The sequence below is a fragment of the Contarinia nasturtii genome, unplaced genomic scaffold (genome assembly GCF_009176525.2).
Source record: "Contarinia nasturtii isolate CC-2019 unplaced genomic scaffold, AAFC_CNas_1.1 Cnas_scaffold_1500, whole genome shotgun sequence".
In the NCBI taxonomy this organism is placed as follows: Eukaryota; Metazoa; Arthropoda; class Insecta; order Diptera; family Cecidomyiidae; genus Contarinia; species Contarinia nasturtii.
In genome coordinates, this window is record NW_022198836.1 from 1,021,361 (window position 1) to 1,049,324 (window position 27,964).

Below are 27,964 nucleotides of genomic sequence, written 5' to 3' on the forward strand. Positions count from 1 at the left end.
ATTTACTGAAATAATTTCTTTCTTATTTTGTACATGATTCTACTACAAACGTCAAACGTATACTGTATTTCATTGTGAATTGATTTCTTTCAGAAAATGAATTGATTTGTATGGTTGTCAAATGACGTATCGCTCTTATACGTATGACCACTGTTTTGGATTGAAAAACTATACACATAAGTTGGATTGAATGACAGATGACACAACTTAGTCTTTACAAAAATTTTCACAAAAATTTAATTATTTCATAGCTTTTGAGAAAATATAATATCGATTACAGTGAATAAGATACATCACAATTTCTCATTTAATTATGGACGCCAATACTTGGTATGTACAGCGAGAAAAATAATAATAAAATGTTATGTTTGTGAATCATAAGAGAATAGTTGAAATTGCTTGAAGTGAAAAACTACATATTAATTGTTTTTATTTTGCATATATTTGTGTTCGAATCAAAAAGAAATTTCAGATGCGCTATTGTACTATGAAAATAGCAGAAATATTAAAAATAAACCAAGTATAAGTGGCTTAAGACATATCAAATACATTGAATTTGTTGCGAAATTATTTGCTTGAATTGTATACGTATTACATTCCATCACAATGAATGTACTATTTACAATATGTCGGATATCATTTATCATATCTCTGCTACAAAAAAAAGAAAACAAACACTTTATTCGTTCAATGAATTCTATTGTATTTTTGTTCGTTTTAGGTTGATTGAATTGGAATCAGCGCTGTTGGATGAGTGTAATGTGAACGACATTTACAGTATTTGTAATGGCAAAGCAATACCTGAAACTTTACGGCCTGATGTTTGGCAAATTTGCCTGGATGTTCGATACAAGAACGACCAAATGGCGCTGTTCAATGAAATCTTTGATTTACCATTTCAGACCGAACTTCGTAACGATTGTAGTGTATTTGTTGACAAACTTGGAAATGACGAAGAGGATAAATTGTCAGTAGTTTCAGATTTGGAGTCAATTCTAACATTTTACTGTAAAAATCGGTGTTTGAAATACGAATCACAAAATGGATGGATAGAATTGCTGTTACCGGTATTATCTCTCAAGTTGAGTCGATCATACACGTATAATCTGTTTGAAGCAATTCGAGATACTTATATCCCAAAGGGTTGCGTAAAAAACGGAAATGTTTTTCATTTATTTCGTCTGTTAATTCTCTATCACGATCCTGAGTTGTGTTCAATGCTGGACACTAAGAAAATTACACCCGATCTTTATTCAATGTCATGGTTTCAAAGCCTATTTGCAGCAACATGTACACTTCCGGTGGTTCTAAGGTAATAATATGCTTAGTCATTATGTCAATTTCTGCTTATTTAATTTTGCTCAATTTCACATTTTCAGTATGTGGGACATGTATTTTCAACAAACGGATCCATTTTTGGTGTTTTTCCTCGCGCTCATTATGCTAATCAATGGACGAGAACAGATCCTTGCGATGAAAGATCAATCAGCAGAACAAATTGTGAAATTTTTAACTGATATGCCGAGTAAGAGAACAGTTTTTTTCTTTAATTCAGTGACAATATTGTTCGAATTGTTCATTTTTATCATTTACAATTTTAGCTGCTCTAGAAGCTGGAGACGTAATTGATTTTTGCTCGTTAGCTCAATATTATGCGATAAAAACTCCATCATCATTCAAAACGGGCTATTTGAAGTCATTGTTTGGTGCAGATACGAGCCCTGATAGATCAATTTCACAGGCGCTTTGTTTGCCAGTCACTGTCTACGAATTAATTGAGAATATTTCTTCGTCACCGACGAATGCTGATAGTGTTCGTTTCTTTTTAGTCGACTGTCGACCGGCGGATCAATATAACTATGGTCACCTACATACAGCATTTCATGTAGACAGTAATTTGATGCTACAGGAGCCGGTTGCCTTCTCCACAGCTGTATATGGCTTGTTGCGATCACAAAAAATGGCCATTGATGCAAATTCAGATGCAGGAGGCGAACATTTGTGTTTTATGGGATCGGGACGCATGGATGAAGATCAATATATGCATATGGTAGTGGCGTCATTTCTTCAGAAAAATACACAATATGTTTCGGTATTAACCGGTGGTTATGCTTCGATACATGAATATTTTGGACATCACACAAACGAATACTTAAAAGATCATGATTCAATGCGATGCTTGATGTGTATTGGTCCCAGCACCAGCAAAGTTAATTCAACCAGTAATAGCAATGAACGAATAAATCACGCACCATCGACATCAAGCCTCAAGTCACAGCCATCGGTCGATTTATTTAGCAAATTATCAAGCGTTATGAAAAGTAAATCACAAGAAGTTAAAGGTAAATTCATGGATTACATTGTAAATCCATATGGAACCAGTACGGCTACGAGTAACCCGATTGAGAAACATGTATCGCAAAGTGAAAGAAATGGTATACGTTATCGAAATGTGGGATCGGTCTTTAGTATGTATGAAGGTGTTGATTCAGTTATCGATAACGATGTAACCGACGCAAATAATGAGGAAGATACAACGGTTAACATACCAAGTTATATAAAAAATTCAGATGTGATTAAGGCACTAAAATGCCAAGGTGAGCTGAATAACATTTGCCAACAATTTGTAAATTACAAGAAATATGCATAAAAAACTTATTTGTTTTTTTTTAATTTTAGAGGTTCACATGAGTGGCATCATGCACGATAGTCATTTGATTTTAACCAAAACTCATCTGATGGTTTTGCGCGATCTCGACAAAAAAGGAAATGCTGAAATTATTGCCCGTAGGCCTTTATCAAATATTGTTAAAATTACTGCCAAAAAACGACATCGCGACCTAATTACATTCAAATACGGTGTACCGGATGGAGACGAATTAATTATAACAGATATGGATCGTTTTATTATCCCTAATGCAAACGAAGCAACGACGATTGTTTCCAAACAGATTATACAACAATTGGAAAATACAAAAAATGAAGATTCAAATAAATAATGATTGATTGTTACAGTTTTACCAAATTTTTTATTATATATATTTTTAAATTTTTAATAAATACCCTTAATTCATTAGCGAATCAAATATGAGTGAAATTGATAATATTTAAAATAAGTAATGAAATACTTATGAAATTTATTAAAAAAAAAAAACCATATTCCGTATTATTTATACAAAATATACTTACCGAAAATAAAAACAATTTTTACCAAACAAAATATATAATCAGTTTAAAAAAAAAAATGGTCCGATGATGTTGTTTAAATATCTCTTTATGTATTTGAATTCAAAATATATTTAGTTTTCATATAATATTTATCTGCGTAGTATACAGATCTAGAAAAGAAGACTAATATTTGATATAACACTATTGATTGAAATTAACTTATGTTTTTTTATTACGCGATTAAAAATAAGTTCAGTTCAAATTCTTTTGTTGCTATTTATTTGGTAAAAATGATTTTAAAAAAATACGATGAGCCATTTGAATGTCCTTTGATTATTGTAACACGTTTGGAATGGATGGCGCCAAGTAAGCTTCGTTGGTTTCTGGCACAGCGAGAACAGCTGAGCTCTGTAAACGCAAATCTGTATTGATATCTTGAATGATTTCTGTAGATATATTATTAATTCCCGTAATTTTTAAGACTTGAATGAGACGGCCATGATCAACTGATCCAATTGCATTGGTAAAGTCTAGTAAAATCAGAATTACATATTTTCCATTGGAAATCCCGATTGATGTTCGGAAATTAATTTGTTTTCTTTCATATAGTCAGTGAGTTGATTCCAACTTATTGATGAAAATATTTTTAGCTGCGTTATTATAGTATAGGGCGAATTTGAGAAAATGATGTTGAACATTGCATTTCAATTTAGATGGAAAGTAACTCAATGCAAATAATGAATTAATAATAACTGAAATGGGTTCAGATACGTAATCAACTAAAAATTTGTAACATTTGGGTAGTATATGAATCCAAAATGACTAAATGATGCGTGAAGTAGTTCAAAAAAATCTAGGGGGATCCCTCCTAAATGAGGAGTGTGGATGATGTAAAAATTGCGTGCGGGGTCCTTGTAAGCATCAATTTCTTTAGCAAATTGGAAGATTTCCACTCGGCGAATTCCTATAGGTGACGCATTTCCAAACGAGGATGAATTTGACTCATAAAAATAGAAACATGAAAATTAATTATCCACAAAAAGCAATTCCGAAATTAAAATTACTCAACGAAATTACAATTTGAAGTTTATTAGTTTTTATATCTCTACGTAATTTTCGGCGATCTAATTCTAAGTTTGAATTTTGTTACATTTATTGTAAAGTTGAATAAATAAAAAAATCTAATAAAAATGACATTTGAAAATACGAATTAGAGTATAATGAACACAGGGAGTGATGACAAAACAATAAGTTATTCTTATTCAATTTACCTCTGATTTATTTTCCATTTCTTTTTAAAATCAAAACCTCGTCAAAATCATTTTTCAAATATATTTTCTTAGTTTTCATAGAATTATTCTGTTCTGGGAATTATGTAATTTTTAAGGATACCAGATTTTTGAAATGATTTTGGACAAATTACTTTATATTTAAAAATCAGTGAATGACATTAAATTAAATTATTTGAGTGTTATTTGAAAATGTTCGAGTCAATAAATTTTGATTTGATTTGTTTTTCTGAAAACCCTTACTTATTTAGCAACAACACATGCAAATAATTTAGAACAATATTTAGCACACTGCCATTTAATCGATTGCAAAAAAGTACACAAACTTAACCTCAAAATCAATCCTTTTGACATTGCATATTTATTGAAAGAAGTAGCAAGTGGCGAGCATTCGGCTTTATATAAATAGTTTCTCAAAGGTACCAATAATGGAATGGATACGGCGAAATATTATGTGTTCAAGCGGAGGAGAATTTATTGAACTTGGGGTATACAAAAGAGTTTTTTTTTCTCGTTATTGAGTCCAAATTCATAGTCTAAATTCATTCTTTTTAAAGAATCTAAGATGTGAACCAACAGTGCAACAGATGAAAGAAATGCTATGGAAAAAGGATAGTGATGGAAATTTTATTGATTTTGGCGATTTCGAGATAAATGCACAGCAAAAAGTGGAACTTGATAGCAAATATGGAGCATGTAATCCGGACATGGGTGGCAAAAATAATGAAAAATCAATAAAATTAAGAAAGAAAGGAAACACGCTTGTTTGCCCCCTCAAAGCATTGGACTGTTACAATCATAGTTTAAGACTCGCAGAAAATGAATCAAAACATGTTGCTTTGGCGTATTCAAATAGAGCAGCATGTTTTTATGAAATGGGATTTTACGATGAAGCATCAGAGGATATCAGTCGAGTAAGAGAAGCGCAGTTGCCAGAACATTTACAGACAAAACTTAAATTACTTAGTTCAGATGTTAAGGTTGGCCAATCTAAACATGCACCATTTGAACCAAAACCACATAAAAATAGAATGAATTTGAGTTATGTACAAAATAAAAACTATCCATGTTTGGCCGATGTGGTAAAAATCAAGGAGAGCGAGAAATATGGTCGATATTTACGTTCAAAGTATAAATTGAAAGCTAATGACATGATTTTGATTGAAAAAGACTACTTAAGAACAGTTGATGATTTAAATGGTGGAATTCGCACATGCACCACTTGCTTCGCAGAAGATAAAAATTTCATTGCTTGTCCACAATGTACCGATGCAATGTTTTGCGACGAAAATTGCCGTAGAGAGAGCCCAATACATAGCTGGGAATGTAATACTTTCATAACAACCATTGAATTTGATTTAAAATTACCCATTCATTCGGTTTTAATGGCTTTTGATTTATTCACATGCAATGACAAAATAGATACGAAAGCACTCATAAACCACGTTAAACAAATGTTAAAGACTATGGATAAACTCCCAGAATCAACTCATGACTCAACATCGAAATATGAGTTCTTCTTCAAAATGTCAAAGTGCACAGTGAGTGAAAAACTAATAAGCTATAAATTAAAATCCCATGAAGCAGTTTATGTAATTGAAAAACTTCTATTGAAAATACCGAAAATTGCTGAGGCTTTTCAAAATAGAAGAGATCGTGTTTTTCTAATGCATTTGATACTTCATCATTGTCTCATTATCAAGACCAATGGTTTTGGTAGCGCACATTCTTCGAAGTTGGGCCTCGTTCAGTCACTGTTCAATCATTCCTGTCAATTTAATACTGCACACATATCAATTCAAAATGAGAGTTTTTATTGGATAAAGAAAAAGGTGAAAAGAAATGATCAGCTTTACATCAGTTATGTCAATGTTAATCTACCAACTGAGCTTCGCAAAAGAAGACTTGAAACTTGGGGTTTTGTTTGTTCATGTAATTTATGCGCACCAAATTCGCAGAATAAGTGTCTAAAAAAAATTAATGCCATTCTCTATCGCTTTGATGATGACGATGATAATGATGATTACAATAACGTTGAATGAAATGTTCATTGTTCTTATACAGTTTTTAATCGTTTATTTATATAAAATTTTGTAACGTTGACATGAAATAGAAGCGATTTAATTAAGTGAAAACAAAATAAATAAATGTAAATGGGTTTCAGATTGACGATTATTTGATTTTAAATAAAAAATATTTGATTGCAATATGTATTATAACGCTTTTTTTTACACATTATTATACGAATTTTATTGTGATTTTGAAATTTGCATGCGCATACTTCCAAGACAACACTGTATTTCGAATCACAGCGGACAGCAGTTCGCGCGAGTGATGAAACTACATTAGTGTGTTGAAAAGTCGAACTCTCTATATATACACGCAATGTCCAAATTATTTCCCAATTCTAACCTGGCAGGCCTTCAGCTGCTATTGGTGTATGGTTGGGCCATGTATCAAGAAAAAATGTCAACCTTGGAAAATCGGTCCACCTGTCTTCAAAATATCTTAAAAAGTCTTTCATTGCCACCACTTAGACGAAATGGATCACAATGATTTCAAACTTTGAAGGAGATGCTATCCTAAGAAGAAATTCTATCACTCGATGGTAAAAGCCGATCTCAAGTCTCCGAACGTTCAACCGTGGCATAGCCGGGTAATGTTTAATGTTTCCGGCTTAATGTTTTTCTCTAAAAATATATTCATAAATCAAATTCGTTAATTTTCATAAATGTTGATAGATTTAGTTAAAAAGACTGTTGAAGAAATGTCATTCAAATTAAGATACAAAAGCGCAAACCGAACATAACCTATCAAATGTTTAAACTTTACAGCACATAGTGCTATTAAGATAGTACCGATAAAAATACAATTTAGTTTCGTTTAAATCGTGTTATTTTTTTTGAATTTCTTAGATTGTTTGTCTTAAAAAATAGATATTTGCAAACAAATATTTTTAAAACAAGTAAAACTATTGAGAAAAAAATGAAGGAACTTTTAAATGAAACAGTTTCACAAATAGAATTACAGGTATTACAAATTTACCAATAACATATCGAACTATTTTCATATGTTGTTCATTACAATTAGTATAAGTTGCCTGCATGTTTGTTAAATAAATAAAGAAAAATCATTCGTTAATATTGGCGCCAAGCGTTCAGAAAGACATACATTTATGTAAGCGATTGAATGATGCTTGCATCATTTGATGCGCATCGATTGTGCTGTCGCCATACATTCGGATCTTCGGCAGCGCACGAAGTGCTCCGAACGCACAACGAAAGCACTAGCGATGCGCATCAAATGATGCAAGCATCATTCAATTGCTCGTATAAATGTATGTCTTTCTGAACACTTGATTGACGCGTTTAATATTTATTGCATAAGAAATAATGACGATGTAAATTAGTGCAAATATAGAAATATTCATTAAAATTCTTTTAATGAAGAGAACAAAAGGAAAATCGCATTACCAAACAAGTCTCAAATAATTGTATCTTTTGTTTTCATCAATTTGTGAAAACTTATTGAGAATTGTTTGAATTATTTTATTGAACGACTTTTTATGCAACTTCAACGAATTTTGTCCATTTGCAAATAGATAATTTCCCCTAGATTCTTAGCACAGATTCTCCAAGTTAAAAAGTATATGTGCACTTTTTTGACCGGTGATCTTATTGGATATGTAACGTATATAAGGTTTTAATCAATAAGAATTGTAATATGTTGCTCTACAACATTTTACACAGTATGATATTCTTCTCAAACGGACACTCTGGATGTGTTTCCCACAGAAATTTATCTTGAGTACACCAACTTGAGCGATTGCGACATCTGATAGCAATTTGTTCAATGACGGCTGCCAAATATACACCAGCATCGAAACGTTTGTCGAACGTTCGTCGTAACAACACACTTTGCATATGATCGAGTAGGATCTTAAGACAAGCATATATCGTGACTTTGCATTTCCATTAATTGTGTCTCCTTCACTTTGTTCAGACATTTTTGATTATGTTTCTTTCTTGCAAGTAACCACAAAAAGTTCATCCAGAGTCTGTATCTCAAGCAAAGCCATGTCAATCATCAATAGTTTCGTCAAATTTTGATTGTCTCTTGTTGCTAAAAATGTCTTACAAAATATTTAGTAATTTTTCATTTTTCTATGAGGTGTATTGTACTTGATAGGTTCCTTATGTCCCAAGCGTTTTTTCAATACAAAATTGTGCCCAAATGTGGCTACTTACAAATTAAAAATTCATTGATTGAGTCAAAATGGGCTGAACTAGAACAGATTTTGATCCTATATACGAGCTCGCGCACAAGCAGGTCTAAAGCACATTTATTATTGACACAGTCACTATACCCTATAAAAACGTCTTGATATACGCGACACAGTCAAGAGACTCAAGACTTCATACAAAAAGGGATACGTTTTCTTTTTCTTATCATCGTTCTTTTGTTCATAAACGAAAAAAAAAAAAGATTTGATTTGTTGTTTGTTCTTATTTTTATTCAAACATTTGATAGTTTACTAGCCAAAAAGACTTGGCAGACCACGGACCATTACAAATAATGTTCCACGAGGAAAAATTGTTAAGTACGGAAGAATATCTTTCTCAGATTCGTCAATGTGTAACCAAAATAAACCCATTTTACTAATCTCATACATTGCAACAAATTTAAATGTAAGAAAGTGTTATCTGCTGCACGTAGCACGCTAAAAAAAGATCCCATAATGTTATTGATAGACTAAATAAATCAAATTTATATTTTTTAAAGACTTTCTGTTTATTCATTTTTTGGCACGCAAATTGTAATTGTCCTTCTAGCGATGAGATAGTAGGACCATAGAATTAAAGGTTATATCAGGCAATCGCTGTTTTTTTAATATTCTTAAATTTACTCTATGAATGTTTTAACTTGCACGTGCACTCCGCTTATCGCTCAATTCATTACCGATGTGACGTAAATAAAGCAATTTGTATTCGTATTCTCTATGTTATAATTTGGTTTTACGATTGTAGGCAGTCGATACAGTAAAATTGTGTCAGAATAAATCGACATCACTGTTTCAATTCACATAAAATGAATCCAGATGATTTGAACTAAGATTGACAGTAAAATTTATATAACAAATTCACACTTCAATTCACGTTGTTTACGATTTAAACGAAAGGCAACTGTTTTGATTTTTTGTAAATTTCACACAATTGCAAATTGTTATCTGTGATTGAAAGTACGTAATGTGTTGTTCTTCCCCCCCTCCCCCCAAATGAATGAAGAAATGAAGCGGAACGTCCGACCCTTGGTCTCTAGAATACTCGCCGCCTTAATTTTATTTGAAATTCAACATTTTGTTGATATTGCCGTTATCTTATCAATGTTCTTTTTTTCAGTAAATAAAATCAAACTGGCGTTTATGTATACGCTGCTGTTCTCGCAAAATATCAATGAACAGTTCAGAGGAGAAAAGGCGCTGTGATTTCGCATCATTTGATCATTTTTGTGTATAGAACTGTAGAGAATAGAAGTGTTCCGCCGTGCTAAGAAAAATGAAGAATACTATTTGTGAAATTTACTTAAATCCAAATGAAAGTTGTGATGGAGTTTATCACTGTGGACAAACATTATCTGGATACGTGGTTTTAACCTTTTATGAAAAGCAAAAACTCAAAGGTTTTCGATTTTTTCCCCATAAAATGAATGTTAAAAAATACACGTGAAAAATAATGTTTTTTCGATTACAGATATCATCATTCAAATTCTTGGGATTGGAAAGTGCGAGTGGACTGAGCAACGACGATTATTTCACGCAGAAGAAATTTATTTGAAACACGAAATAAAAATTTCGGATCTAATTGATGGTACAACATTAGAAAAATTAAATTAAGTATATACGTCCATAATTATTTTTCCGTTTCACAGGAAATCATATAATTCGAACTGGTGTTTATACATATCCCTTTGAAACCAAATTACTAGAAACATTACCAACATCTTGCGAAGGGAAGTACGGATTTATCCGTTATTTGGCTAGCGTGAATATCATTCGTCCAAATCAACCAGTTCAAACGCAGACTATTGCTTTTACTGTTTTAAAACCGCATAATTTAAATGCATCACCCTTGTTTCAGGTGAGATAAATATATTCTATTTAAACAATTGATGTATTACCAAGTGAGTGAATATAAATGTTACAGAGCCCAACAAAAAAGCAACAGTGTGTGAAATTTTTCCGATTTTTGTCGATGACATTGGATAATGTATCTGTAACTGCAACAATCAAACACAATGGCTATGCACCAGGACAAATGATACCACTACAAATTGATGTGGACAATAAAAGCAACAAAAATATTTTGGAATTTAAAGTCGAATTGAATAAAGTAAGTCCACATCAATTTATCTGTGAATTGAAAAAGTGACTAATTATTTTATTGCTATTTTTGCGTCAAAGGTTTTTGTTTACTTTGATACGGTTCGCAAGCAAAGTAAAAAGCATAAATCACCATTAACATCAATATTATTATCAGGTGGCTGTCCAGCAAACACGTGCGCTGTTCACATTTCTGAGATTTTGGTTCCACCGGTTCCGTCCACCGATTCGGTTTCTAGCAAAATCTTACATATCACCTATGAATTGAAGGTAATATTTTTACTTATCTAAAAATAGCGGTAATCTGAAAATGAACAAAACAATAGTTGGTATTTACTGCTTATCATATCTCCTTGATTATCTTATAAGAACCATCAAAATTGTTTCCTTCGTCGTCTTGAATTGATTTTATCAATATGATTATGCCTTTTTAAACCACATTTATCCGCTTATTTTCAGATTTATGGCAACTTTGGTGGTAATACAATGAAGCCGTTAATCAAATTACCGATAACCATTGGAACGGTGCCTCTCTACAGCACATATCGTTGTGTTCATTTCGAAGATTCAATCGAGTCTAATCATATCGGTAAATAATTTACACCACTTCAATGTCTTTTAGTTAAAACAATAAAAAATTGATATTAATGCAAATTTACGCTATCTCTTCAGTACCATTCAAATACGAGGCTTTGCTAGACGACTATTTGAATTTAGATAATTCAAATAATGATGGAAAACATCAATATGCACCGTTCTATCCAGTGTTCACTGTCCGGCCATCTAAACGAAGACAAAACTCTGAACAAAGTCTTGAATCATCTAGCGAACAATCCAATTCAGAATGATCAAGAGACAGATTCATGAAACAAAAAATGGGAATTAGTTTCGTGTCTTATTAATAGAAAAGCAGTGTTAAGCGCAAGCTTTCAGACAAAAATTATACGTGTATATACATTGATGAATGTAGTGTATAGTTTATAAGCAGTATGCATTACGAACCGTAACGGAGGTGATAAATTGAAAATCTATTAATTCAGTTTACCGATAAAATAATTAATTGAAAGCTTATATTATTATTTTTTATATTAATAAATTTTTTTTAAAATCATTTATAATAAATGAAAAAAGTAAAACTCGAATCAAAATACAGCGACTTGGATCAATTGCAAAGCAAAATGAACGATTTTTAAAACGTTCATTATTTCTATTTTCAATAGATGACGCCACAATAGGATAGAAGAACTTCACGCTGAATACACTTACCTCCTAGTAATATAATTTCACAATGAGTATTTTCAAAAAGTGAACAAATAAAAGAAAAGTGAATATTTTTTTTAGTTTTAAGAGAAAAATAAAATATTTATTGTTTTGAATGATTTAAAAACAGTGAAAAAAATAATTAGGTTCAGTTTCCTAAAGAGAATACATCAATAAAAGTTAAGAACTTGATTTGCGTTTCCAATGTATAAATATGGTTTTGTTCCTTTGTTTAAATATACAATATGATAAGGCATTTTCTGTAATTGTTTAAGATTTTCTGCTATTATTTAAGATTTTTGTAAGGTCTTTTTTTACTTTTTTTTTGTAAATGATGTGTAAAGATATTATTCACATTTTAAAATTTTATTCAGACTGATGTTATTATATGCATAGGCTGCAAAATGTATCAACATTAATTAAATATTTTGACACATAGGAAGTGTTTAATTTAGCGAATATCGCTGTGATAATTTAGATAATTTCGAACAAGGTCTATCGCTGCAATTATAATATGACCACGAATACAAAAAAACAATTTCACCAGGACAAACGAATTTTCATCCACACTAAATCTACGTTCAAATTAAAATTAACATATGATTTAGAGTTCTATTTTAATCGTTATATATATAAATTTCGTTCCATTTAATATTAAATTTTTGTTGTTATTTTTTTGAAAAAATAACGACTAAATTGTATGTTTGTGCGATGTTTAGTAAATTCTATCGTATGGCAATTGTTAAGTTTAAAATATAGCAAACAAAATTAAATAATATTATAAAATACGTAACACTCGCTTCTATTCTATTTGAAATAAACGTCAATTTTAGATTTTACTTGTATCCACTTTTCTCGTTTTCTTTAAAACGTAAGTTCTATGACTAAGCATCTATAAAATCTAAACTGTGTTACTTGCAATCATCCATTGATTTGTTTTATAAAAACTGGACGCTTTAGAAGACACTGGAAAAGTAAATTGAAATCACTGAACTCCACAATACCACTATAACAAATACATTGATTTCAATATCTTAAAAAAATTATCCATATGCATGGACCGAAATATGCGCCGTAAACTTGATGATTGAACTTGAAAAACCAATATGATTTTCAATTAATTCGAAGAAAAAAAACAAATAACAATTTTATACAAGTGGAGAATATTTATAAATGCATAATGATTGAATAATATAATCAATCATTCGTTTAAACTTTAAAGCTTCTTTTCCCACATAACCACATGAGCATCATTCGAATTTGGTGCTCGTGCCATTGTTTGGTTCGATTTATGTGACTTATCCATAGGATAATTGTACCACACATGTTTCCAGTTTATATATCCCCGGCCGCCAGTTAAAGTAATTACTGTTCTTCGGCCCAAAATTGATTCATTTGATACGTTCGAATTTTTGTTGTTTTTCTTTTTCTTTAAAGTTGCTGCGGCGACTGTTTGCACTTTTTCGTGCTCCACTTTTGGCAACTGTTTCAATGGTCGGTTCAAAGTCGATGTGGCTAATGGTGGCGTTGAGGCCGATGGTGTCGTTGGAGCAATTTGAATGTCAGTACTGTTTTCGCAAATATTCATTAAATCAAATGTACCAGTTTTATGGCTTGCATTACTGCTGTTTCGAGATACACTTCGGCTTGAAAACAATCCTTGTCGTATTGCCATACTTTCTTCGCTGCCAGACGACGTATATAGACTAGAAGATCGAGAATCAACCGACCAATTGGATAGATCTAATGATCGTGGGCGGCTTACTTTCAAGCGTAAACGTCGATCTAATGTCGTTACTTTTGTGGCAATTGCTGCAAGTTCTGGTTCACTTCTTCGAAGGCTTTCGTATGACGGATCCATCAATGTTCCTTGGCCTTGTTCAACATTGTCATAGTCTTCTTTGACAAAAATCAAATCACCATAAAGTCCATAAACATCACAACCACTGTGATCAGAACCTTGAGAAGATGACGTATTCGAATGCATCGAAGCAGTAAAAGCTGCCGCTGATCCGAGTCCTCTTGGTAGGGTTTTTGATCCACGTGATAGTTCGTCTTTTCCGCGACGTCTACGCAATACAACAGGACTTTGGACAAGTTGTGCTTTCAATCTGGCCGACATGTCTTGCGAATTACTTCTTTCGGTTTTTTTGTGTTGTGTTGAATCTCTTGTATTTGATTTTTGGCTTTGATCTTCATTTTCACTTTTCCGCAGTGTGACCGCATTTTCATCAGCTAATTTTTCGTCTTCGTCAAAATTCTGCTGTTGTACTGTTGTTGTTGGTAAAGGTTCAGATGGCAAGGGCTTGTAGTATGATTTCGGCAAAAGTGGCATCAAAAATGTGACCGGACCAAAATGAGCGTGGTATGATATATTCACAGCACCACTAATGATTGGCACACCTTCAAGTCGTGGCAAAGGTATAGTCAATGAGATGCCAACATTTGTGCCAACCCATAAAAGTCCTTTCGATGCATTTAAAGCTGTTACAAAGACAGAAGAATTGTTATTAGCACAGTCGCGTTGTGATGATGTTACACGAAGCACATTGCTTGCTATATTGATGTCTTGGAGATGCTTAAATGTTTCGGTATGATATAAACAGATCACACTGGAATTCTTTAACGAAATCCATAAACCGATTCCAGAATGTGCCATATAATGAACAGTATGAGCTGTCCCATTACTTTGTTCACGATTTACATCGAAAGATTTTTGAATTTCACCCGAACAGCCATTAAGTACATAGACCTTTTGTCCACAACCAGCGTAGACGTTTGCATTTATCGACAGAATACTTGTGATTGGTTCGGACACACCTAACGAAACAGTTTGCGGTTCCTTGAGTAGCCAATGACCATCATAGCCTCGACGAAATATTTGAACGGTTCCATCGATTAATGCAACAAAAGTACTATCCATATGAAATACGATTTGTGTAACAGCAGCAGGCACAGCACAAACAGCAATTTGTTTATCCTGTTCTGGATTTGTCGCTGAGTAAATGAAGATTTTCTTTGACGTTGTTCCCATCCACACTGAATCACCATCGATCAATGATTTTTCATTTTGCTCTTCTTGTGGATTCAGATTATTTATCCCTTTTACAAATTCCATCGAAGTGACGATCGTCTCAACCAGATCAAATGAGCCAACTTCTTTTAATTCACCAGCACGTTGATGATGTTGCAATAAAATTGTTGTATGACTACTTATTCCATCGGTTGTACATATCCAGGCATAGTTTTGGCTTTTTGAGCGGCGACGTGTTGATGTTCGATTGTGATTCGTTGTTGTGTAATAGCAGCCACATCGGACCTATAAATACAAAATGTTATGTTTTAAAACTATTTCATTGAAAACTGCAATAAGATGAATCATTACCTCGGTTTGATGATGTGATTTGTGAACAGACTGTGCTTTTACAAACAACGGTAATTTTGTCGATGGTGATCGATGTTCGCGTTCTGGCATTTCCCATGCTGGTGAATTGTTTGGGTCCAGAGACAATTGTGCCAAACGAAGTTCCGTTATCCATTCTTTTTTAACAGAAGGATCTTCCGTTTGAAATGTAAACGTTTCTTCTTTGCCATTTTTGGTACGTACAATCAATTGGAGACAACAAGAATCAACCCAAGCCATTTCTTCATCTTTCTTTTGTATCGAACTTTGTATTATGGCGAGAGTCTTTTTTGTTAAATCCGTATTTATATCACTATAATTGCCTTTCAGCGATCCAATCAAATCATTTATACGTGATATAACTTCGTAGTCATGCATTAAATTGCTCATTTCACTGCATAAATTATCGGCTCCGTTTGTTGGTGATCCTTGACTTGAAGCTGGAGAGGATGATGACGATGATGATGACAGTGTATCATTTATTCCAGAACCATTTGATTTCAAACTTCCTCCACGATTCAAACCTACAAGAATTAGAAGAAAATATCGAAAATTAATTTAAATTTTATTGTTTGTGAATGTGTAGAACTTACCGGCAGTTAAAATTCTTGATAATGTTGCTGATGTGTTATTGTCAACAATTTCAACTTCATTTACCGAATACATCCATTTGAAAGAGAGTTTTTCCGTCGCGCCAAATTCATTCGATAGTTTGGGTGCAACTGATACACAAATGACTTTGTCATTCAGTAGAAGTAATCGACGTTGTTTTGATTTCACTATAAAACCGGATTGATTAAATTCCAAATGGGTAACATTATCTTCGCGCAAGAGATATCGATTGCGATTTCCTTCTGATGATAACGCACGGGTGTTGAATGTGCCACTAATATTGCCCAACATTTCTTTGAACGCTTGGTATTGTTCGGCTTCACGTTTTCGTTCATTTAGCATCTCGGCCAGTGATTCTAATTGTGTTAATGCTAATTGTAACGACATACGATCATGATGACCTTGTGGTGTATATTTTAATAAGTCCTAGTTTTTGAAGAAGTAAATTTTGAAATTAGTTATTTATACATCATACATTTAGAATAACATAAACATATTTGCGTTGTTTTACTATGAATTAGCATGAATATCTTTTAACTTACTTGTAAAAATAAAATGAATTGTGGAAAACGTTGCACTGGTTTCACCATCAATCCAAAGAAAGAAAGCCGATCGTGAGCGCTGATCTGTTTGACTTTAAAGAAATCTGCTAGAGCCGATTTTCGCTTTGCTTCCATTTTCGCAAGTTCCATGGCAACAGAGAAATTATTGATGAAACCGCTATAAATCTCCAAAATAATCGGTTTGCCAAACGATGAAATGAAAGCATCGGCCACCTTTTCTTCACGATCCCAATTTCGAACGCATTCAGCTAAAGCAATTCGAAATAGAGTGTGACAGTGTAAAATTTCCGGCAAACGATGGAATAGTGTTGCAATCTTGGACGAATTGAGTATGGATGGACTACTTTCTTCAAGCGGTTTTTTTAAACCCAAAAAAAAAAAAAAAAAAAAAAAAAAAAAAAAAAAAACAGAATATCAACCCGAATGCATTTTATAGCAAGCATGTGGCAATTTATACAAAGTTATAAAATTACATGTAATTAAATATATGTATAACAAAAAGTCACGATTACAATGTGGCGAGAAAATGATTTACATTTCACAGAGATTGTTTCATGTATGAAACATTAGACTTTGCTCTTTTAACACACTTCAAACAAAAACAAATCAGAAATCATAAAATTGAATTTACGGTCACTGCAATCGTTTAATTCAAACAAATATACATACAATAACCAAGTAAGTGGTAAGCTTACAGTTTAATGACCCAAAGAGCATAATTTACTTTGATTTGATACTAAGAATCAATAATAAGTCATATTAGTGATTCGTTCTATAGATTGTTTGCTTTGAACATAAAGAAGAAATTTTGTTTTGCGTGTATTCACTTTCAATTCTAAGGAAACTATTAACACATTTTATTACAACCAATGGTTCAAACCGACATCCGATTGTATTCGACTGGTTTTTGATCAATTTCAATTGGAAAATACTTCGAATATACAGCATAAACTATACACAAATAATAATAAATGACATTCGTGCTTACATTGACTAGACGTTGAAGAGTCGCAACGTAAGAGCATTCACTATGAACGATTGCAGCAAAGATATGTCGTCGTTTCAATTGTTGTTGCGATAGGCCGGACGGTGGAGTGGCTGGTAATGTGAGATTTATTTGACGATTAATGGCATCGATATTTGATTGACTATTCCGTCCATTAAATGCTCCTAACAATGTTCCGTCGACTTCGTCGGTCTATGTTGTTGAAAAAAGTAAAAGCGAATCAAAATTAAAATTTACGATATACATGTTTATAGAGTGACCATTTAAATACAATACCTCTGGCAATAAAGGCATTTTATAGCCATTTATTGTGGTTCCATTTAATGTTCCTGATTGTTTTGACTTTTCTTCGGACTCAATGCTACCTGCTCGGCTATCACGTCCGGATTGTTTACTTGCACCGAAATCATATTGATGCGCTGAACCGCGACGTATGGAAAACCACCTGGATAATCGACCCCCAGGCGATGACTCGCCCGGCGATAATATTTCTGGCTGTGGTGGTGGCATTGTGGATGATGTATTTGAGTGATTGTTGGACGTGCCACCACTTCTCCATTTATCAAATGATAAATGTTGTTTTGCCTTATTTAGTGTCGATCGTAAATGACTGTTTCTTGTGTTGACTGATGTAAGACTACTGATACTTTTTTTATCCTCATCTTCGCCATCGGATGAAAAATCATGCTCCGAACCACGTTCCGAGCACCAGCCTTCATCGGAACTGACTGTTCGTGATGATGGTGTATGTTCCAGTCTTTTACGATTTTTAAAATTCTGATGTATTGTGTTTAATGTGAAGTTGCCGTTTTGTAGACTGGCCGCTGCAGCAGCAGCGGCTGCTACCGAACTTAATGGATTCGTATTTAATTTGTTATTTAAACGCAAGGCTGAAAATGGTTCCGAACGACGCGATCCGATCGAATGCAAATGATTGTTATTGCCTTTTGTTGCATTCGATATGGGCAACGGATCTTCCCAAGCGCCGGAATTTAATTTTGGTTCATCTGAAAAGTAAACAAAACAGATTGCAAATTAATTTATCATTTTTTAAAATCTTGCTAAATTTGGAATTAAATAGAATTTCTCAATTTCATTATGTTTTTTTCTAAAATGAAAAACATGAATCGTATGGCATATTACTTGAGCATTGTTTGCTCACTCACTAAAAACATGACGTATGTCGCATTAAAATCCAAACACTCGTGTTGTTTTTCATGTTTAACAGGTAAATTAAAAATTCAGAGACATATCATTTATTTTCTTGGTATGAACGTTATGACTTGTCACCGCACTTCCATTTAAATTTTTATTTTATTTTTCTTGCAAAATTAAAACGACAAGATTTTTACTTCCCAAAAATAAACTTGTTAATTATTATCTTTCAACATGAAGATTTTGTGTCTTGATTTTCTTTTACTGCAAACTGTGAACAAAACCATAACAGTTCGAATGAGAATATCTGATGTAAACGACCGACAAAAGATGGGCTAAAATTAACCATATTCAAGCATGACCAAGCATATGTCTGATGATTGTTTGAAAGTAAAGTGTTTCTCGTTTCTCACCTTTGCCCAAACAGATGTCAAATTACATTTATCAAGAAGTATTTCAACTGCAACGTATTTTGGCAAAAAAATCATTCAAACGGGCTGCTTATATTTTGTACCATGCAAAGAAGATGTTTCGTTACGATTAAATAAAATACTTTTTGTCTGCATTTGACATTCAATATAAAATAGGTAAATTATACTTTAACTGAATCAATATTTATTGTAATGTATCTTTCAAATGCAAAAACATAAATGGTTTTGCCGAATTGGCAAATTATTTGTTTTCTTCGTGCATTCCAAAGACTGTATGAGGAAGAAACTTTTTTTTTGGTTCGATTGCGATTAGTTGAAAATGTGAGCAATTTTTATAAGCCTTATATCACAATCAATTAGTTTCGCTCTGTTTAGTTTGAGTTATGTGTACGCGCTTTATTTATTCTTCACATTTTTGGATGGAAAAAAATATATGTGAATTACGGTGAAATGTTAGTAAAAAGTGTTATTCGAACTTTTAGTTTTAGTATTAACACTACATTTAAAATGATAAGACTAATTGTATTGTAGACTAGTTTAAGTCGATTATTTCAACGGAAATCAATAAAATTTAAATTTTAATTTTCGCCATTTGTGATCTTTGCATTTATTTTGCGAATAATAAAGTAATGAAATGGGTCTCATTATGCGAGAAAAAGAATACCTGATTGTGTTCGGATCAATTTATTCTGTTTAATACGCAATTTAAATAAATGAAAAATGTAAGGCGTTTTCAGCTTAAGCTTAAACGTTGATCTTAATTTCGAACATGAAGAGATAAAGTTAATCAATGTCTTATGTGTTCCACATTAGTGGTTCAATAACACCGCAGATATATTTCTGAATCAGCATTCTGTTTTAATATTTATTGTGACTTTCGATATTTACATTTTTTACGCGTTTAAAATTTGGCTGCCGATTGTTATCAATGCTTCATTTTTCAAAATCTTGGTCCAAAGGCCAAGTATGCGATCTCATTTATATATTTTCCTTAAACTTGTTCCGTATTTTGTTTCCTCTTTAAATTCGTTTATTCAATGAAACAATGTAGTTTTTTTTTATTCAAGAATTGTTTGATTTAATGTTTACTCGATTCACGAAGTTAATTGTAAATCCGAATTTAAGAAGTAGTTATCAAGACAGAATTGCAGATGCTGTTGTATGATATTGAGTGTAAAAACCACGCAATACTCTTTTCTTTAAATAAATTTACAATTTCCATAAATTGCGTTTATATATTCGGCATTATTTGTGAAGTAAACGTCTAAATGTAATGTCGAAGTGGATTAAGCAATAAGTACTGCCAATCGAATGATAATTCGATCTTTTTTACTTGTGCAATTTAATAAATTGCAATTATTGTGCACCCACGCGGTTCGAAAGCACACTAAATCGACCTACTAAGACCCTGTTCACATTCTGTTTGTATTTCGTTTCGTTCTCAATTTAATCGAACTGAACCGAAATTTGCATGCATATCGTTTTGAACAATTGTTGTTTGTAGTCCGATAGCGAACGTTTGTTCATTTAAAACTAGCGGTGATGTCGGTATATTTATGCGCATTCAAAGTAATTAGATCAATTGGAATAAGTTTCAGTTTTTGGTACGATATGCTGTGTACGAACTGCGCAGATATTATTTATCGCCTCATGTTTGTTCGATGGCGGAATAATTGAAATATTTTGTATCGATTTTTCATCTCTTTGAATTGGTTGCGCCTGTGCAGACAACAGCATATCATTTATAATGTTTGCTATATGTATAGGCCAATATCGATGACATAACTCAAAGTGAATGTCGGCCAATTTTTCACATTCATAGTAATTTTCTTAATGGAATCGTATGGTTTAAGAAAACCTGTTGCCACTGTTTTGTATTTACCTTATTATTCGAAATGCGATACATTAAGTGACGGAAATCAAGATCTTATCATCTTATGAATATTATTTATTGAATTTTACGCACTATTTGTGTAAATCGATGCAACAAATAACAAATTCACTTGATATTATGCAAATGAAAATGTTCAACTCAAAATTTTATATGCATGTAAAGAACGAACGTCATATTGACACGCTTGACTACTGTGAGGTGTACATTTTTACAATTATATCCCACGTAACAAATCGTTTGTTTATTCGCTTTGAATCGATTAATTGGATTGCGGAAAACGTATCGCCAAACAATCAACATGTCCAAATGTGCATCGCTCAATATTGCTTTTCTATTTTAAATGCTTCACTTGTCAATTCAAGATTACATTCATCAATTCAACATATTGGTTTAGATGAATTTAGTGATAGCTGATACAGATAGTATTAGAAAATATTAGAAATGTTGTTTGCTATCAAATTGTTCATTGTTATACCAACGAATATTTATAATCATTGGCTATAAAAAGACGAACTTTTAACATTTGAATTGTTTTACGTTTTGGTGAATCTTATTAGACACATTTTAAAGTATATAATTAGCATTATTCACCAATCAATGTGGACAGGCAGTTTACTAATAGAATGACTGCATTCATTGTTTGCAAATTACAGAATAAAATCAAGAGTTGTTTTTTTTTTCACATCTCAAATCATCAACAGATTTTTCTCAGAACGGGCGGCCAATCGACAAAAAATCAAATGAATTTCATGAATATTTTTCATTTAAATGAGATTTGTAGGCCATATTTTATAAAAAAAACAACAATTTTAAAGACAGCTTTGCATTTAAATCCAATGAAGTGTATTTAATAGAATTTTTTCAAGTTATTTATAATAATGAATACGTAAATTGAACGCGTTTGTAATTCAATTACTCAGTTAATTGCAGTAAAAAGGCAGCCGCACAGAAAATCATTATTTTATCATCATTCACAGAAAAATTCAATAGCTTTTTTTCTAGGTTCAATTAGTTGAATTTGGTATGCAATGCCATTTAAAATAGTGCTTGTGCTAGATATTGTCCTTTAGTTATAATTCTCCGATCAAAAAGATAGTTTCCAGTTAGACAATATGTGTAATACGACAATGTATTGATTTAAAATAATACCTCAAATGATTCACATTGTCTCGATATTTTAACGTATTGTGTATGTGACAAACGAGTGATTTAGGTATTTATGGACACTTATATATCGCCATATTGACTTAATGCAAGTGTTCCATTAGCATCATCGAATAGATGCTTTCAATCATAAAAACGTTTACGCTTTGTTGTTCATTATTGCATATATAATAAAACAAATTTAAATGCAGGCGAGTAGTAATATATTGACTACGAAGAAATATCTTGGAAGTCTTGCGGTTTGATGAGATCGTCTGAAAATCTATATGACAGCAATCGATATGCATGTTTGATTGAAGTATTTGATATATCACAAAATGAAATTGATATCGTTTTAGAAAGAAACGTTTAATTGATGTGAATATAAAACTTTAGCAAAAAATAGAGAAATCTCCATCGGACTGCGAATTTAAAAAAAATGCACTAACCACTCAAAGTAATCAATTTGAAACAAAAAGAATCGGATGAAACGGAATATCATGAAAGATTGAAAAAAAACCTCTCACAAACACAAAAGCACAAAATTCAAAAGCAATTACAATTACTCTCTGAGTTTGCAATTTATTGCATCTCTATAATGTCATTATTTTACACCGAATGCAAATTCAATTTGGTTTTTATAAAGCGTTTGATATGGTGGTTGCCGCTGTTTTTTTGTTCACTCAATAAATGTTGAAAACTGAAAAACACAAATAGAAAATACCACGTAAAAGTTACAACTGCGTGGCATCAATGAAAAACAAATAAACATTCAATTCGTGGTTGCCTGTCAGTCTCAATCACCAACTTTTAATTTAATCGATGAAATAGCCGTCTTTATTGAAGCTTGCCCACATTACAACAAGCGAATAAAAAAATATTGGCACGCGCAAGAATAATGTGGAAAAATTAAATTAAAATCAATGCTTTGTTACACGAATCAACAGTCATTTTCACAATTTCGCAATAATCATTGTAGTGAATGATGAAAAATTGGTTAATTATAATTTGACTATTGGCTTTTGCGTGCAGTGAGAAAGACCGCAAAAAATCAAATGCAAACTGAAATGCCAGTGAAAAATGAAGAGGAATGCGAGGAAACGACAAACAGCGTGGAAAAAAAATATTGGCTCCATTCAGCAAATTAATGCAAATTGAATTTCAATAAATTAATCAGACATTATGATCGTGTTGTGCTTCATTTACCGCCGATTCAAAATGACACTTTCCAAAAATTAACTGTTTGTGTGCGACTCATTTATTCAATGCAGTATTTGTCTCTTGGCAACCACGCGGTTGAGGTTGCTAAATAAGCATTTTGTTTTCTTCTCGAAATTGATTAATTGTTTTTACAACACCATCGCCAGAACCGAATAGTACACCTTTATTAACTGTATATAGTATTATTTTGCTCAGCGATTAATTCATCTTCAGTGAATTTGTTTGCTTTGACGAGACGCACGATCAAATTGAAAACGATTGACAATTAATCTTGCCGAAATGTTTAATGTTATTTTTACACTCACGGATTGAATCGGGTGTCTCCGGATTGTTGTTGGTGTTTCTCACTATGTCGGCGCTATCAAAGGAGCGACACCGTGAAAAATTAATGAAAAACATTATTTGATTTGACGTTTGCCGTTCGTATGGACATCAAGATTTTCGAAAAATCGTAAAAACCGTGATTTCCGTTTTAAAACTGTGTCTGTCTCTTCTCACTCAAAGAGACTTCACCATAAAAGCACTGAATTTACGTCTATGGAACTAGCCTCGAAGCTCGAATGTTCATCTGAATTAGTAGTACAATCAGAAAAAATTCCAATCGCTTATCATTTGACATGAGAAATGTGTCATTGAATGAACTTTGAATAAAATATAGGCGGCCCCTTTTGAATTTTCCTATCACTTTTCCACTGAGCATTTTACGAGCAAAAACTGAAATGCCACAAAATATCGTCACATCGCAATCGCTAACACGCTGTCTGCTACTTGCATTATTTATCGCCACTGCATTTATAATCGACAAACGAAAATTGTTTGTGCTTATTTCAATTACGTTCTTCTTTTTATTATTATTATTAATGTCAGCAATTTAGTACTTTTTTTTCTCTCTCACGCAGTTGCCGTTTTATTTGCGCTCGGTTGCCTTGAAGAAATATATTCCAGCCAATTGAATTGAGTGCACGAGCAACAATAAAATCAAAGGCGACTTACCGACTCTTTTAACGCGCAACATCACAATCTACTATGTCATATCGAACAGTTGCAATCGGCTGCAATCAATCATGTGCAATTCATTAATTTACATTTGAAGTGTCGGTGATTTCACTTTTTCCTTAGTAATTCAATGCACACTTGCCGGTGAGTTATTCGAGCATCGTAACAATGGAGCTCATATATCGTCAAACACATCAAAGATGCATCAATTCAAAATGCAAACAATTAAATTCAAATCATGGCTCAGTCGGAAAGTGAGAAGTTCGACGAAAGGCAATTAAAGCATCATCACGCATCATATTGTGTTACATGTGAAAACAGTTCCTTTCATTGTTTTCTTTTTTGTTTTTGATTTAGCAAACGGTTTGGGAGGAAGTAAATGGAAGTGCAACAAATAATTGAATAGCGTTTAGTATGCAAGCATAAAAATATGAAACAAGTGAAAAGTGTTTGTTGATTCAATGTGAGACAGAAAAAAGTCGAATTTCAGTGTGAGAAAAAGCAAAGATTCCGAAATAAACAAAGTATATGAAATTTGCGCGCCATCGTTGCCATAATGCAAATATTTAGGTAGCAATATCTCAGTCTTTTTGGTGGTGAAATGTGCACACAGAACAGGAAGAGCGCCACAAAACAATATGAACGACAAACGGCATCGTGCCTTTCGAATCAAAATATTTACTTTTCCCAGTCCGTTTAATTTTCCGTTTGGAATTTTGATATTAATTTCATCTCTTGCATCGCATATGATATATATTTCTTATTCATCTCTCTCTCGCTCTCTCCTCCCTGTACAAATAAGTTTTCTTCAAAAAATGTAAATCCGAAATCAACACTTTTATACGTTTGCACACTGAATTTTATATTAAAAATGTATACGATCAATAAATGTCGCTACAGCGAAATTTCATTTTAATCCGACGCAATTACAAATTAACACCAAAAAAGTACACTTTATATCGTACGACCGTATATATTTTTATCCATTGGGTCACATTGACATTAATTACAATGTACAGCAAACAAAGCACTTTCATTTAAATTGAAACAGTCATTGCGTTTGCATTCCACTGAGGTCAGCATGTGTGAGCGAAGAGGGCAAAACATCATAATATTAATATATCTGAGAAAAAGAAGCATGCGACAGTTATGTGATATCACATAGCGACAGAAGCAGAAAAAGACGCTGAACGCATTTCGTTCATTTACATTATTATTTATTCATTCATTTTGTTCTGTACCGTTTGACGATGCCATCGGTTCAAGTAAAACTCGCACATTCTAAGGTTTTATTTCGATTCTATTTTTATCAAACGTACATTTTTGTTTGATTTTGTCTCCTCAACAATTCTGTCGCCGTTCTGGAATTTGAGACATTTGTATATAAGAACGCCCAAGCTATTTTTATACCTCATTTGAAAATATGAAGTGACATTTCATTTGTAAATATTGAGATTCCATGGCTTAAATTTAAAAAAAGAATGCTCTTAATGTTATGATTCCAAGAGATTCCATTGCCACCAATGACGACGAAATGAATATTGTGCATGAAACAAACATTTCATACGATGAGAATTTAGTTCACTCACTTGCGCGATATTTGATTCATTTATCTTGATGAACATATGCAATTTTCTAAGCACTTAGCCTTTTTCATCATAAAATTTGAACTTGAAATGAGCAAGAAAAAATAATAAAATACTTGAACTTCCAATGCCTATTTACGATATATTGTATCATACGTATTAAATGCATCTCGCGATCTAAATAAAATCTTTCATCGTACTCTCACATAAAACAGATGTGAAGATTTCTTTAACAAGATTCAATCTCTTTCTATCTCGAATGTTTCATAGTATGTGTTGTATTAAAGACTTCCGTTTCAAATACCACGAAGAAGTGTGAATCAAATTTTATGTATTTTATACGAAATATATTTAGCGAGAATGAAGCACACATATGTGGGACCAGCACATGAAGATTTTGCAATATCGTTTTACATTATGAATGCTTTTTTGCACTGTATTGACAACACATGTTTTGACGCTTCAAATTTATGCAAAATTACTTTATCCATCCACCAAATGAACGATTGCGATAGTTTTGCGGTTGTGAAATGATCATTTTTATTTTTCAATGTTATACGAAATAAAATATATAATGACAGACTGGAACTGGATTAAATTTCCGTTTTTTGGGCGTTGGTGAACAGTGAGACTGTTTTCAAGGAATGAAATTAATGAATGTGGTATTTTTTGAACACATATTAAAAAAATTGGATTTATCCAACATAAATTCAAATTTGAATTATTTGCTCAACTTTAACCCATTTAAATGGCTATATTCATAAATATTCGAGAAAGAGAGGTGTGTATTCTCTTGGTAGTGTTTTATATATACATCAGAGTCGAAGTTATATTTATTTAAAAAAAAAATCAGAAATGATACAATTTTTGATATTTATCACTTTCAAGTTCTGATTTGTAAAAATCTACGTTGAAATGAAATGAAAAAAAAATCGTTGAGATAGTGCAGTCCAAAGTGTGTTTAACTTTGTAATTAGTCGTGTTTGAGCTCTAGCGGAACGAAAGAAATGAACCCGTTGTAAAAATTGGGAAATTTTTGGTTTCGTTGTGTTTGTATTCATTTCCAAAGATATAAAGATTAGTGACAACTTATCAATTAGAAGTTTGCTTTGATTTCTACCGCATCTGATATGCTTATTTTCACAATTCACACGCTACATACACAAACTTGTTCAATTCAATCACGTTTTGTGATGAAGGCATAAAGATTAACTCAAAACAGCTTGCATATCCGCTATGAAATACATACTGAATTTGGAATTATATGAATCAACACAACTCCATCAACATCAGAAATGTGTGCAATGGCAAAAAATCATTTTTTTCATAATTTTGTTCTCTTTTCATTCAATCTTTTCTTTTGGGTGAACTGAATGCGCAAAATCCTCCTCACTAGTCCCATAAACTCATCAAACTTTTCTTTTCAAAACGTTCGAGTAGAATTCGTTATTATGTTTCAGTTTTTCGACTTTTCGTTTGATGTGGGATGATTTTTTTTAATACTGTATTCGCTGAGATTTTTGTTGGACATACGATGTATAGTTGAGTCATAATGCCAAAATTTTAGACTTCCCATAGCTATAAAATGAGATATTTTTGTGAATCATAAGTTACCAATACAAATTAAAAATTGGATAATAAATTAAAATGTATAACAGGTTACTAATCTGTGAAGTTTTGCGAGTTTTCTAGACGTTTGAAGCATATATTTGATCTGACTCAGATCATCTGAGCTTTCTTTACTCAAAAGTGTGTTCAGTTTTTATTGAGAAGTTCATTTGAAATGCATTGTAAAATATTCAAAATGTTTTTTGTCATTATCAAGCTTATGAAATTATGCGTCTCATTTGAAAACATT

General features: G+C 32.4%; 4 protein-coding genes across 4 annotated transcripts; 3 read left to right on the forward strand and 1 right to left on the reverse strand.

The window, feature by feature from the left end:
• The first annotated feature begins 155 nt into the window (after positions 1-155).
• LOC116346314 (TBC1 domain family member 23) lies at positions 156-3,025 on the forward strand. The gene is made up of 5 exons (XM_031776287.1): positions 156-330; positions 722-1,312; positions 1,380-1,525; positions 1,602-2,597; positions 2,680-3,025. The coding sequence occupies exons 1-5, from the start codon at positions 314-316 to the stop codon at positions 2,997-2,999; spliced, it is 2,070 nt and encodes a 689-aa protein (XP_031632147.1). The 5' UTR covers positions 156-313; the 3' UTR covers positions 3,000-3,025.
• A 1,796-nt stretch (positions 3,026-4,821) lies between these two features.
• On the forward strand, positions 4,822-6,590 carry LOC116346359 (SET and MYND domain-containing protein DDB_G0273589-like). The gene is made up of 2 exons (XM_031776362.1): positions 4,822-4,945; positions 5,015-6,590. Exons 1-2 carry the CDS (start codon positions 4,886-4,888, stop codon positions 6,497-6,499), a joined length of 1,545 nt encoding a protein of 514 aa, XP_031632222.1. The 5' UTR covers positions 4,822-4,885; the 3' UTR covers positions 6,500-6,590.
• A 3,348-nt stretch (positions 6,591-9,938) lies between these two features.
• LOC116346297 (arrestin domain-containing protein 2-like) lies at positions 9,939-12,829 on the forward strand. Its single transcript, XM_031776254.1, has 7 exons — positions 9,939-10,136; positions 10,208-10,324; positions 10,386-10,594; positions 10,661-10,846; positions 10,918-11,106; positions 11,296-11,425; positions 11,509-12,829. Exons 1-7 carry the CDS (start codon positions 10,013-10,015, stop codon positions 11,682-11,684), a joined length of 1,131 nt encoding a protein of 376 aa, XP_031632114.1. The 5' UTR covers positions 9,939-10,012; the 3' UTR covers positions 11,685-12,829.
• On the reverse strand, positions 12,230-24,093 carry LOC116346298 (rho guanine nucleotide exchange factor 10-like protein). The gene is made up of 7 exons (XM_031776255.1): positions 23,830-24,093; positions 17,957-18,687; positions 17,663-17,872; positions 16,654-17,043; positions 16,093-16,537; positions 15,482-16,023; positions 12,230-15,415 (listed from the first exon to the last, which is right to left on the reverse strand). Exons 1-7 carry the CDS (start codon positions 23,921-23,923, stop codon positions 13,313-13,315), a joined length of 4,515 nt encoding a protein of 1,504 aa, XP_031632115.1. The 5' UTR covers positions 23,924-24,093; the 3' UTR covers positions 12,230-13,312.
• Between the last annotated feature and the right edge of the window lie 3,871 nt (positions 24,094-27,964).

Coding starts and splice junctions, on each gene's coding strand:
- LOC116346297 (XM_031776254.1), top strand. CDS start 10,013: ATGAAGAATACTATTTGTGAAATTTACTTAAATCCAAATGAAAGTTGT. Junction 10,325..10,385: donor AATTTCGGATCTAATTGATG/GTACAACATTAG, acceptor TCCGTTTCACAG/GAAATCATATAATTCGAACT. Junction 10,847..10,917: donor TTAAAGTCGAATTGAATAAA/GTAAGTCCACAT, acceptor TTTGCGTCAAAG/GTTTTTGTTTACTTTGATAC.
- LOC116346298 (XM_031776255.1), bottom strand. CDS start 23,923: ATGTTTTTCATTAATTTTTCACGGTGTCGCTCCTTTGATAGCGCCGAC. Junction 16,538..16,653: donor AATTCATTTTATTTTTACAA/GTAAGTTAAAAG, acceptor TTCAAAAACTAG/GACTTATTAAAATATACACC. Junction 16,024..16,092: donor ATCAAGAATTTTAACTGCCG/GTAAGTTCTACA, acceptor TAATTCTTGTAG/GTTTGAATCGTGGAGGAAGT.
- LOC116346314 (XM_031776287.1), top strand. Junction 1,313..1,379: donor ACACTTCCGGTGGTTCTAAG/GTAATAATATGC, acceptor TCACATTTTCAG/TATGTGGGACATGTATTTTC. Junction 2,598..2,679: donor TAAGGCACTAAAATGCCAAG/GTGAGCTGAATA, acceptor TTTTAATTTTAG/AGGTTCACATGAGTGGCATC.
- LOC116346359 (XM_031776362.1), top strand. CDS start 4,886: ATGGAATGGATACGGCGAAATATTATGTGTTCAAGCGGAGGAGAATTT. Junction 4,946..5,014: donor GAGAATTTATTGAACTTGGG/GTATACAAAAGA, acceptor TTCTTTTTAAAG/AATCTAAGATGTGAACCAAC.